The sequence below is a fragment of the Sparus aurata genome, chromosome 19 (genome assembly GCF_900880675.1).
Source record: "Sparus aurata chromosome 19, fSpaAur1.1, whole genome shotgun sequence".
In the NCBI taxonomy this organism is placed as follows: domain Eukaryota; kingdom Metazoa; phylum Chordata; class Actinopteri; order Spariformes; family Sparidae; genus Sparus; species Sparus aurata.
In genome coordinates this window covers 20387162-20400349 of record NC_044205.1, presented here as the reverse complement: position 1 = coordinate 20400349, position 13188 = coordinate 20387162, and the positions used below count along the sequence as shown (strand labels likewise).

The 13188-nt window shown below is 42.1% G+C and overlaps 1 protein-coding gene across 3 annotated transcripts in view; it reads right to left on the bottom strand.

Annotated features, from left to right (window-relative positions):
* Positions 1 to 36: 36 nt before the first annotated feature.
* Positions 37 to 13188, bottom strand: part of esyt2b (extended synaptotagmin-like protein 2b) — a 33868-nt gene continuing 20716 nt past the window's right edge. Inside the window, exons 11-23 of one of the 3 annotated variants that reach the window (XM_030398614.1) lie at positions 12920 to 12968; positions 11980 to 12069; positions 11742 to 11837; positions 10326 to 10427; positions 7166 to 7240; positions 4926 to 5012; positions 4691 to 4840; positions 2739 to 3091; positions 2324 to 2422; positions 1960 to 2091; positions 1386 to 1491; positions 1214 to 1263; positions 37 to 1102 (exon numbers count right to left, since the gene is read on the bottom strand). In XM_030398614.1, the coding sequence (XP_030254474.1) occupies positions 1033 to 1102; positions 1214 to 1263; positions 1386 to 1491; positions 1960 to 2091; positions 2324 to 2422; positions 2739 to 3091; positions 4691 to 4840; positions 4926 to 5012; positions 7166 to 7240; positions 10326 to 10427; positions 11742 to 11837; positions 11980 to 12069; positions 12920 to 12968 (1459 nt within the window). In that variant the 3' untranslated portion in view covers positions 37 to 1032. Of the gene's footprint in view, positions 1103 to 1213; positions 1264 to 1385; positions 1492 to 1959; positions 2092 to 2323; positions 2423 to 2738; positions 3092 to 4690; positions 4841 to 4925; positions 5013 to 7165; positions 7241 to 9674; positions 9738 to 10325; positions 10428 to 11741; positions 11838 to 11979; positions 12070 to 12919; positions 12969 to 13188 lie in introns of all 3 variants that reach the window. The other 2 variants (XM_030398615.1, XM_030398616.1) reach the window with 2 other exon arrangements.

Sequence of the window (13188 nt, the reverse complement as noted above, 5' to 3'; positions counted from 1 at the left end):
CTTGGGCTGGAATTAATCCATGGAACAACAAGAGAGCATTTTTCACAAGAGAAACCATTTATTCTTCAAAACCCATGAGGCATCATATCATTCAAAATAATAACATTAGGAAGGCAAAAAAATTACACAGCATTTTTTTTTTAAGGCACAGGATATATAACAAGAAAAGTATTTAAACGCTCGGACAAACAGTTATGATCGCATGGCAAAACATCTACAAGCCCATGTCATACAGTAGCTGTGTCGTCTTAACACGTCCTGGCATCCCTGCTCCCAAAATGCAATAACATTCATCTCCGCTCGTATTATTCCGTTTGCTCGACCCCCGTCTGGTTTGAACAACGATCAAACCCTTATTCAAGTATCCTCTTTTATTGTTCATACTACACAGCGCTTGTTCATAGCCCTAGAAAAATGCCCCCCCAGGTCTTCAGTTCAGAACAAACAATATTGCACAAAGTCCTCTTAAAAATGTACAGAGCAGTCGTTTTATTCGTTGCATATGTGCATTCCATTGTTTTCGCAATCAAGCATAAAGAGCAAGAAGAGGTAAACTGTCAAATAACACTCATGACACAAAAACATACCAAAGTCAAGACCGCTACTCGAGCCTACTTTTGTGATTGCATCTGTTCCTTTGGTAAGAGTTTTTTTTTTTCCTCAGTCAACAAAAACATAATTTGTCCCATTCGAACAAACTGGACAGAGAGCAAGACAGATTTTAATATAATGTGACGTAATGAAATAAAAAATGCCTCGGAAACCCCTGCAAAGTCTTGTAACTATACATGAGCAACTTGATATTTACATTAAAAACACAACAGAGACAAGGCAGTTAGTGTGCTTCAACACACTGCAATATGTCACGTCCTCCAGTCATGATCCTTAATGAAGATGATGACCGGAAAAGTTTGAAAAACGTCTCGCATGCTGAAATAAACGCCGTAAATGAAATGGAAAAATGTACATGAATACAAACAAAATGATGTGCCCTTTTATTAACAAGATATTACAGCGGAGAGGCGTGTTTCACTATAAGAGGAGGGGGTCGTGAATACTTCTTAATGCTTGAGACGACAAACCATCTTCAGTCAGGTCGTACCTGCAGCGGAAAATGAGAAAGAAAATACAGCTTTAAACATGGAAAAATGCTGTTGATTACCAAAATAACTCTGTCACAGCTGCACAGGGCAAAGATAAAGCAAAGTATTACCATTGTGTCCATCCTTTTGAGATATCCTCCCCACTTAAATCTACCAGCACCTGCAATTTCAAACAAAAAGGAGAGAGGAAATTAAGTTTGCGGACTCGAAGGAGTGCTCGGGACGGACTCTGCTGCAGGACACTCATAATAAGAGCCAGGAACAGGAAGCTGGAGGACTTACCTTTCCCAAAAGCCCTTTATGTTTGGACAGGATGCTCCCTCCGTTCTTCACTGCTACATCCAGAGTTCTTCTGTGGAGCTCCACCATCGAAACACTAAACTCAAACCTGCACACACACACACACACACACACATTTCATACTGATTTTATGACGCCAAATAATTGCCCCTGCGGTAGTTATAAACATTTATCATCTCTAAACCTATAAACTAGGAGATATTCAACTTGCTTTCCCCGCGGGGCACGTTTGAAATATTACAAGAGGCGAGTTGCCAGCACATAAACAAACATGAATAACTTTAATTAGATAAAATGAATAAAGTCCCAAAACTCGTGTTTGACTTGCTGACTTAAACTGGCAACTAACAACCTTTTTGCTTTAACTATCACTCCGAAGTAAATACTGATTGCACAGTGTAATGGCTACCAGAAATGACACCACCCGCGTATTGATTGAACCCGTCATCGTGAAAATGGTCCCTATTGTGGGTCTTAAGTTGGGTGTCACTGCAATAAACCTCCAAGAAAGGAAAGAAACATTGAAGCATGACATCTTAATACTATTCAAACCTACGTTTGATCATAAACGGGGTTAAGGGTCCTCTTTATCGTGCCCGTCTTCCTCCTCCCTGTCCGGCTCTTGTCAGGCAGCAAGTAGAGGCGGATGAAGGGATCTGAACCATCTTTGGTGAAGGCTATCAAGTTTCTGAGGACACACGGGACAAAACTGCTTCACTGCAAATGTTGCCAGGCGCACATTGTTTAGGTTTATGGTGCCTATTCATTCAAGAGGATCTGGATACTGAAGAATCACTATGCATGAATTACAATAATCGTCTGAGACTTGGGCCAAGAAGACAAGGACGAATGAAAAAGAAGTCTATCTTCCAAACAGCAAAAATTAAAATGCAGAGAATGATGTCAGCTGTGGAGCTCACCGGCAAGCGTGGACCACAACAATGAGTTTGTTCCTCTGAGAGCTGTGTCGAACCGTCAGCTGGACCTCGCCCAGGGGGAACTGGCTCGGCGCCGAGCCGCTATAAACACACCAGAGTAAGTCAGTGTCACTTCCAGAGCCTGCAGCTTCATTTGTACAGCATTGATGATTCAGGGAGGGATGGGTGGGGAGCTTGACAGGTAGTCAGATAAAATATTCATTGAGATACAAATAAAAAAAAAAAAATCATGATGACATTCCATTAGTGGCAACTACAGAACTTAGACCCTGAAATAAGGAGAAGAAAGAAGTCAAAGCCGGAAAATAAATTGTGGAATGGGGGGCAATAAATCAAGAGAGCCGGGAACAGTTGGAGGTAAATTGCTATAAAAATAATGTATCGTAAGTGCGATTACTTCTGCAGCTGACGGAGCCTCTGCTGAAGCTCCAGGGTGGCGAAGGGCAGCGAGATATCCGAGGCCAGGCTGGGCGTGGACTCCTTGTGAGACAGGTGCTTCTGGGAGCTGGACATGCAGGTGCTCAGGTTGGAGACACTGCGGAGAGGGCTGGCTGAGTACGGCTCGCCGTCCCTTTGCTGGAGGGTGAAGGTGGAAGCGTTTAAAGGCGGTGGAGGCGTGGGTGGAGGTAAGGGGGAATCTGAGACCGATCGTCTCTGGAAGGGGGCTGTGGCCGGCTGTGGCACACTCGACTTCTTGACCTGGACGGAGGAGGGCAGGTCCGAGGACACCTGTTTCTCCAGGGACAGGATCTGTGGAAAGACAGGAGGGCGTTACTGGAAATGATGGATAAGAACTATAGCTATTTACTGGATTGAGTTTGGCCTGTCAAAAAACTGCAACTGAGGTAAAAAAAAATTTTAAAAAAATACTCAACTAATGAAGGTTTTTATATAGGATTTGGCGATGTGGCTGGTTACAATCCTCTGATTTGTTACTGAGCACTGCATGGTCAGAGAGCCTAATCTTTTACAGTAAAGTGGTCTTAAAACTGTTGATGCTGCCTTTAAATTTCAGGTACTTTCACTCAGCACATTGGCCAAATCTGTCTTTATGCTGCTATCTATTTTCATGCCGTGGCTCTTAAAAAAAGCGGTCAATACGCCTGTAAAGCCATTTCCCTCTCTGAATATCCCTTATGAATCTTGATAAGCTGGCTGTGATTCAATATAGAAAGGTCAATGGCTGTCACTGCAGCAGTCATAGTTCTATTTGATCAGTTTGATGATTCAGTAAAAGAGAATGTGCTTTGTTGCCGTTTCCAGAAGGGCAGTGTGGTTTAAATGACTATATCAATATTTGATTTGTATCAAGTCGTGGCAAAGCACCTTTATGTAATGAGTGAATGTTTGAGTTCAGGGGTTAAACTGGTCCTGTGTCTTCAGTAGAAAGTCGTACCAACACGAAATGTCCGCATTGTGTGGTGTGGATGTGGATTGTCCAGAGTAAGCATGGCACTGTTTCTGGACAGAAATGTTGTTATTCATCTCTTTTTTATCCCTGAAATGTTAGAGACATTTACCGGAAGTGTCTAAATGGAGGCAGTGAGAACATTTTCATTCTATTTTGTTTTATTCGTTTATTTACTGGTTACTGAGGTGAAGGAACCCTTATAGAATTAATGAGCTCTGTGAAGTCCAAAACACGTGTTGAAGAAGTACTACGATCTTTTCCTTCAGTAAACGTAGTGATACCACAGTGTAGAAATACTCTGTTACATGTACAAACTCATCATGCAGAATGGCCTATTTCAGAATGACATATGTTATATTATCCAAACTTAATCACTGATGACTAATGTCACTTTAATGTTGCAGCCGGTGTCTGTCGGGGTCGCTCTGATTATTCTATAAACTAGTTTCTGCCCACTCAATAAAGTCTTATCTTATTTTTTTGTTGAATATATTTTGCAAATTGACAGTCATGGCCCAAAAAATTGGAACTTTAAATTTATCTGACATCAAGGATTCACTGTTTCCAGTATCATGAGGACTCTTGAGGGGTAAATGTGCCGACATGGCGCTGCGTACGAGCCTGGTGAGGAAACCTTGATAGGATGGAAAGCTAGATGCACTTACAGCTCCTAAGCGGAAGCACGGCCGAGCTACCAGTCAAAATATAATTGAGCTGAGTGCATAAAATATTAGGGATATTATGAATTCAATAAACACTTTTCATGCTATTGTTGACACAGCACTGCTTGTTTGGCTACATTAGTTTAGATGTACTGTGCTGCCGTTACCACAGCCTTCTAGCCCGTTCCCATTGAATCAGCAGAACTTGAACATCAGTTCTGGTTCCCTGAAAATGAATAATGTCAGAGTGCTCCAGCATGCAGGTCCATTTCTTACCCTCAGGGCCATCTTCAGTTTGATGGTGGAGCTGGGCCCGGAGTTCTTGAGGGGAAAGCACTGAGTCAGCGTCATGTCCTCCTCCTGCAACAGGCTGCTCAAAGGCACCGTCAGATTACCCAGGGTGCATTTGTGCTTGTCATCTTTCACCTGCGCAGTGGGGAAGAAGCGGATCTGCTTTAACCACAAGCCAGCCATCGTTTAATTTGCACGTTTGAGATGTGTGTGGCCTTACCTCCACCTCGAGCTCCTGCCTCCTCGGGTTGTGAACGAGGAATGAGAAACAGTCTTCCCACAGCGGCTCTTTGGTCTTGAACCGGATCTTTACGGGCAGACAGGTGGTCATTTGTTAGTTGTAAATTAAAGGATGCCTGAGAGCAGCTAATGAAAAACACAATTCATTCAGCGGTCATTAAAAAATATTGAACTTGATTACAGAATCATAACAGTGCTGACACACTGTAGGCAAACTGTTAACCAAAAGTCAGCGTATGTCCTCGTATTTTCTTGACTACATATTATGTATAGAGTATAAGTATATGCTTTCTTATATAGTATATATGTATATATTACATAAAAAAGCATATACTTTTGTTTCAATGCATGATTTTCATTCATCCCCAATGTTTACAACCTGTGATTATCTTCTCTGCTGAGTTTCATAATTTACTATTTGATGGGGTTTCTTCACATTATTGCTTTCCATGAAAAAAGAATTGGGACTTTAATAGGTTTTCACAGCTTGTCCCTTTACTTAAGCAAATTGGATTTTAAATGGAGCCATGACTGTGAGGTGAGGGTGTTTTTAAGATGTCCACAGTGAAGGAGTCACAGCCCTTATATCAAATATACAGTACACAATCTCCCGCTTATTCAACCATACCAGTATACTGTAGACAAAGTGACCGAGGAGATTTTAATAGCGCAGTCCTAAACAACATGTTGCTGACTTGAGGCCAGACTGAAGGCAGAAAGCCACAGAAACAAGCACGAAATGAAGATGTCTTCGAGTCATGGACTTCAGTCGGTCAGCAAAGGTGTTTACACTTGTTTTGCTTGGTTTAACCTCAGTGTGGGCATGTACAGACTGCGTTTGCCAAAATAACTCACTCTCAGGTACAGTTAATCCTGCAGGGACATGCTATTTCAGGCATTTCAGTCTTAAAAATGTGTTGTATTTTTCTCCATAGACAATGTTTTGAGGGCGGTCCGAACGACGCCACAGCTTGGACGTAAATTAAATTCTCCTGCTTGAATAATTAGATTTAAAGTATATGTTAAGTTGAACATACTAGTTGATTTACATGTAAAAGGTAACAAGTCAAGGGTTAACTCCACCAATCTGACACATTACAGTACTACTGCATATGTGAAAAACGGTAGTACCGAGCCTTTTGTGGCTCCAGAGGACGCTGCATGTAATCTGGTAAACTGCCTCCAGTGATGTCACTCAGTGGCACTGTGGGTAATGTAGGAGCCGGGTTTTGAGAAGAACGAAGAATGTGTGGATATTTCTGCGTCTGCATTTTATTCTACATTACTTGTTTACTCTGAAACAAATCTGAGTATTCTATTCTCTAGCCTACAAATACGTCCTATGGGTGCTGCCATTGTTGTGTGACGTCAGACAACTGCCTCTTCATCAAGTCTGTAATTGCACCGAGTTTACAGGTAGGAACTCGGACTTTGAGTGGCGTTTCACTGTGCTTTTTCTTTGTACGTCAGCGATTTTCAAGCACCAGGTTGTCTATAACGCAGCATTAAGATTCCGCTACGTGGGCAGCCAACTGTGGGCAGAGGTTAAGATTACAGTTTTGAGGAAACTAATGAGACCGTCTGCTGCAGTTTTGGATCCCGGCTCGGTTTTAAGATGAATTCAGCATCTATCCCCAAATGTTTTGCCTCCAACTGCGAGAATGAAGCATGTTGAATTTGCTCTAACAAAATGACTATTTAACTTATCTTATAACTGCTGTGAAAAGGATTTGATATAACAAACCTCTTAAACCCATTAGATGCTCGCAGTGAGCCCTCAGCATCAATAATAACTTGGTCTTACTCAAGCTGTTCCTCCTCCTGAATAATTTCCCTTTTGAACTCTTTGAGAAACGGCTTGTCAAACACACTTACTGCCGGCGAGGCAGCTCTTTAGCTGACACTTAATGGTGTGTCGGAGGTTGTAATACTATTTCAACAACTGTCAATACGTCTCTCTTTTAACTCCACAGTCTGAAATATGGAAATGTTCTGTAATAAAAAATCCAGGGGCAGGCAGTTAAAGAATAAAATGTGCTGGCTGTTGGACTAAAATACGTCTTTGCGCCGAGAAATGTGAGATATATATATTCTGGTAAAAAATAGTAACTGCTGTATTCAATCTTTGGCTGTCCAGATGCCGACCCGAAATTGAAAAAAAATCCCCTTTCATACTGAGTGAAATCTGACAATCTAATAATGCTAACGGACACGACTCACCTTACTCTCAAGTGCTTTGTGTCCCACAGTCATTTGGACGTACGGACTCGGTTCACTGCTGCTCTTCTTTGCAGACTATTAGAGAATGAAAGAGAGAGGGGTGTTAGCCCATTGTGCTCACACGACGCAGAAATGTAACGGACGACATGATTACACCCAAACTCAAACACCAGCTTCTTGAGAATCTGTTTAAAGCACACAATGGTGAGAGACTCCGCAGTTCAAAGGGGGGGAAGGAACATTACCATACAGTTTGACAAGCAGGGCTGCAGGCAGAGAGGCTACCAAGGAGACTGCCGAGCTTTGTCTCCTCTGCTTTCTAAATTTAGCATGCTGGGTTTTGACAGCTAAGTATTATTCAGGACCCCTTACAGAATAATAATAGCCTACATATCTACAAGGCGGGGGGAAAGTCTTAACTTGCGCGTTTAACCCGTCCTTTCTCCTGTGGAGGGTGGCTTAAACTTGACATCTATTTCTCACCAGCTTTGGAATTAAGCTCCACATTGTGAGAGCAGGCTGATTAACACAATCTCACTCGTTGATATGCCAAAAAACCTCACTGAAAACAAAAAACGTAGACACTTATAACGTTTCACATTAAATATATTCTGTTTGTTCTTAATTGGACTAAAAATATCGGTCTGTTTCTACAACTGCTACTTCTGTCGGATAAACAACACCTATATCATTGTTTTCCCTCCTTTCTTCAAGTGCTAAAGCTTTTCTTTGTGCAGTTTGTCTGCACAGATCTGACAGCAAACACTCGAGTTGACCTCACTGTGTTTGCACAAAAGTTCTCTAAAACTGTATTTTGATGTCAAGTGATACCCAAATATGAGGGCTGAGATGTGATTACAATTATTCAAAACTAATGCTGATCATTTTAATATTTTTAGTTTTTAAATGGAATATCATTTGTCGGGAATCAAATACAATACAATTTTCCTCATCAATTAAATGTATATATATTGTGATTAGAACTTCTTCCTGTGGACATTTCAGTTCGGAATAGCGGTCATTTTAGCGCCTTGCATTTTCATTCATCACCATTCTTAAAGATGCATTTCATTATAGAGAGCGGCCTCCACCTGTCCAGCTTACACCACGCCCATCAGTGAGATCTGGGCTCACGCAGACTCCTTGGGGTTTACCACTGTTGCCATGACAACGTGTTGTAAGGTCAGTAGATCAAATGAACCAGAAATATATGAATACAATGAAAGAATTTGCACTGTGACTTGGAAAAAAAAAGACAGAAACGAGGTGAAGATAATCGAGTCCAGATGTCGCTGATGGGCACAGTGGACGACGGGCAGGTGGAGGCAGCGCTCAAATTAAAAAACAAAGGCTTCTTAAATGGCGAATGGAACCAAAAGGTTTTCCCAATTGAGATGTCCACAGTATGAGGTTCTAATCGCAATATATCAGCACAAACAAAGCAATGGTTTATGTCCATTTAATTGAACCGTTTTATATTAAAAGTTACAAGGTATTTTATTCCCATTAATTTATATTTTATTCAAAAAGTAAATGTATTTACTGATCACCATTAGCTTTCAATTTATTCACCCACCCCTTATAAGACCTAAAAGAAGAGCAAGTAAACTTGGCCTTTTAGACATGAGAACAACTTGTTACCACAACCTGTACAGACAAAATAAAGACACAGAGGCTCAGTCTGTCCTCCCACTGACGGCTGGCCCAGCCAGGTAGCGGCTACACTGCACTGAGGCTAACAGAAAGTGAAGTATTGGGAGCAGACCTGGAGAATTTGCACTCGTTTCCCTGAAAACTGACACACAATGCTGCAGTGAGTTTTACAGTGGAAGGAGGGAGTGCCTCTGCATGAGAGGCTCGAAAACTTCCTGGAAAACCAGAGGGCGAGAAACTACTTCTGCTAACTGAAACAAAGCGCTCGTGTTTGTGTAACCTAAAACTATGCTTAGAGCTCTGTTGTAATACAGGAAATCACCTGTCATTGTTGTGGCAGCTGGTTCACATACCTGATGTTCAACTGTATTAACATAAAGTTGAACATCATAATGGCACATTTAGTGGGTGAGAAATGCAAGAATTCTAACACTAGATGGACACGCTCAGCTTTTTGATTAGCTAACACAGGCTGGGCTTCTCTGCAGGTCTGCTGTTGAAAGCCTTCAGTCAACATCACATGTAGGGACTGTCGGACAGGCAGGAGAATAATAATCTCTCCATTAGTATGAATGCAGCACACAGAGGACATCACTTGATGAGTGCAATATTTGACATTTTGCATGCAGGATCACATCAGACAGAAAGGATACAAAAACAAATCACGCGTCATCACAAACAACAAGAAAGCAGTGCACACCAGACAATGCAATCATCCACCTTCATGCACCTCGAGACACTTCACTACTGCCCGTCTGATAATCATCACAATCACATGACGTTGGATGGTGCACTGCAGGGCACAGACGAGACGCAGGGTGTGATCTGTGCATGCAGTCCATTTTTCCCACGTTACCTTCAGGGCCTTAAAGACTGAGACTTGCTTCAACCCGTCATAGGTGAAATCTGACAGGTTGCTCTTTAAGCCACAAGGAGATTTGGGGGGAGAAAATCACACCCACAGTTAGTAGGACGGGAGTGACTGGGTAGAAGAATGCTGAGATATGCACTGACACATGAATGATATGGGTAATACATGATAAGCAGCAGGAGAGCTGATAGTGTTGACTCTGCGGGGAGCTGAGGATGAAAACGCAGGTCAGAATAATGAGGTTATTTCCTTTTGGGAAGATTCGGAGGAGCTGTGTGTGACTAACAAGCTACAGGCTTTTCTGTATCTGTGCTATCCAGTTAATTGGCTCACTAATACAGTTCAAGCTCTTTGTACTGTAGATATTTGACATTTCAGCCTTGAAGTAAGGGTTGGATTTAGCAGCATACGCATCTGACTAACAAGCAGGCATAGATGAGTCCTGTTTCTTTCTGCCTCATGTTAATGGTTATTGGGCTCGCGGGCAAACTAATTTCCATCAGGCTTTTCAGTAAAACCGTGCAGCCAACACATGCTCCGAGACACAGGTTTTAAGTACTCCTCTTCAACCCCACACCATCGCAACACACGGCTAATGCTAACGCTGTCAGGATGCAAAAGCACGGTGGGACTCACACATATCGTTCTATACTCTGAGGAATCGCTCTCACAAAACACTAGACCAGACGCTCTCCTCTCGCTTAAGTTTCCGCAGCCTAAGCTTCCTGTGAAGACGCTCTTGGGTGGAGAGGAGAGAAAGTGAGGAGAAGAAGAGTTATGAGGACCGACATTGCTAAAAGGTGTCATTTTGTAATCGATGGTACAAAAAAAAAAAACACATTTGGATGTTTTAACTTAAACTGAAGGATTTGAGTTAGTCACAGATTGCAGGTTGGTTTGACCGTGTAAATGAAATCTTATTAGATTCATTTAAAGGGACAAGTCATCCAAAAACACATGTTTTATCTAGATCTAGAGTGTTTTGATGTGAGTTGCCAGATTTTGGAGATATCAGCTGCAAGGACTACATATCCTGTTGCCTCAGTTAACAAGCTGGTAAAGGGAAAAATCTAGAAAAATCTTGTGATGTCTGTAATTTGTTAAAGCAGGATATAAACGTAGAACGTCGCTCAAATACGAAAGTGACACTGGTAAAATTGTTGAAGATGAAAAAGGCTAGCCTAAATCCATTCATTACCATACAGAAGGACGAGTGCATATGAACGAGAGGCTAGCTAACTAAGCTAACTAATGGTGCTAATGTTACAGCTCAACTGAGGAGTTCATCATTAATGTTAACAACTTGCGCAGGTATGACAAAAGCATCTGCAGTGTGGTGTATTGACTCAGTTGGCCAGTGTAGTTCAGTAGCAAGAAAAAAGTCCCTACATGACACTGCTCACAGCAACGTCTGTGGGACATCTTGTCTGTGGTAGACATCTTTATGACCGTTATCCCCCAAAACTTGGCACCTCACGTTAAAACAATCTAGATAACACTACAGGTGAGAGGAAAAATGTGTATTTTTGTCTTTGGGCTGAACTGTCCCTTTAAAAAAAAAGGCTCCAGAAAAGCATACATTCGGGAGCTTCTTGTCTGACAACAGCTATTAAAAATCTTGATAAAAGACAAAGTCCCTGGCTTGAATCACTTCCTTTAAGCAAAGACATCGATCTGTTTGGAGCTGTTAGCTACCGCTATAAAACCCAGTTGTTGTTTTCATGGTTTGGTTTGGAGAGGCTGAGATAATGAGGAAAAATCACCTGCCTCGGTTGCTAGGTTCACACAGAGGCCAGTCAAATCTCACAAAGCCTCAAACATTATAGCAGCAGGCAAGTGGAGCATTGCTACACACTGACCAATAAATCCTTATTCAAACAAGTGTGCTGCACTGGTATTTCTTACTAAACTGGTTAGGAGTGTTGCTAAATGTGGTGTGTGTGTGTGTGTGTGTGTGTGTGTGTTTTGGGTGGAGAGCAATGAGCCTGCATAAGACTAATGCTACACCTGAGCTTGAGCTATAGCATCAGAACAAACATCGCAGTGTCTTACTGGCAGGTTCTTAGCTGAGTCCAGATAGACCACAAGCAGTGCTGATGATAGCCCGTCATTGGCCAGGCTTCTGTCTGCACGCACACTTCGCAGCACCTGAGAAAACGCAGTCACCACAGAGAAAGAGAGGGGTGTGTGTATCAAACCTTCATTATCAGCAGCAAATGTAGAAACAGTGCCAGACAGTGTTTGCTCTGTTCAAGCAAGAGAGTCTATTTTTTTTCGTTCAGTGTTGTACCTGGTCCAACTTCTGAGGAGTGGAGAGCAGAGATAGCCACTCTAGCTTTAGGTGGAGTTTCCCGGTAGGAGCTTCTTCCAAGTTAAACCACTGTGAGAGTGTTACAAAAGTTAATAATGTAGCCTGTGAAGGGACCAGTGCGTTGATTTTTGTAACACCTGTACTTAAAAAGTAAACAAGAGATTTTCTTACGGAATAGTTAGACTATTTCTGGCAATTAAGGTTTTTTGTTGAGCATTTGATGAGAAGATTGTAGATATTAAGCTGCAGCCAGCAGCCGGTTAGCTTCTAAGCTAAGAACAGAAACAGAGGGATAGAACTAGCCTGGCCATTTTTCTGTAGAAAGTAAAAGAATTTCTTACACCATTTCTTGAAAATAAAATGTAAACAGTGGACTCTACATCGAGTTACCAACATTTTCTCAAGCTCTCTAAGCTAACTCATAGTTTGGACATGCAGTAGTTTTGGCTACATCCTGCCTTTGAGCACTTTCTTTTTTCTGGGCATTGGGTAACAGAGCTCCAGGGCTTCTTAATGGGAGAATTTGGTGCTCACACATATGCAAGTGGCCAGAAGCTCTCCCTGTAGTCTGTGGGATGAACAGGGCTAACCCCATACACTTTAGCTGCAGTTGGGGAAACAACAGCCACGACCTTTCTTGGACTTAAAAAGCTGCATGCAGCATTCTTTAAATGACACACTGTAAGCATTCTTGATTGTTCGACTATATATTTTATGCTAGGCTAAGCTAACCGGCTGCTGTGTCAGCTCCTTTTAACAGACATGAGAGTAGTGTCTATCCGCCAATTCAACTCTCAGCAAGAAAGCAAGTGATCCTTCTCCTTTAAGCGGGAAACTACTCCCTTAGCACGCATAATACACTCTAAACAAATCCTTATTACATTAGCACAGTACATAGTCCATAAAAAAACATTTTTACCTCATCAACTTTCTGTTCTTTGTGCAGCTCAGTCATGTCGATCATCAGGCTGTGGGTAACGACAAATGATTACTCAAATTGGGACGGTGAGCAGTAAGCAGAGATATCACACCCATTAATCTGAGCAGAGGGGGTCCAGCTATCGATCTGTCTCTTTGTGTTGTCGGCGCTGGGTGTAGTGTAACGGCCTCGGGGCGAAATCAATTGCCTTTGCCCTTGGGCTTGGAACTGTGGGATAACTGCTCCTCTTCTTGACTTTTACTGATGTC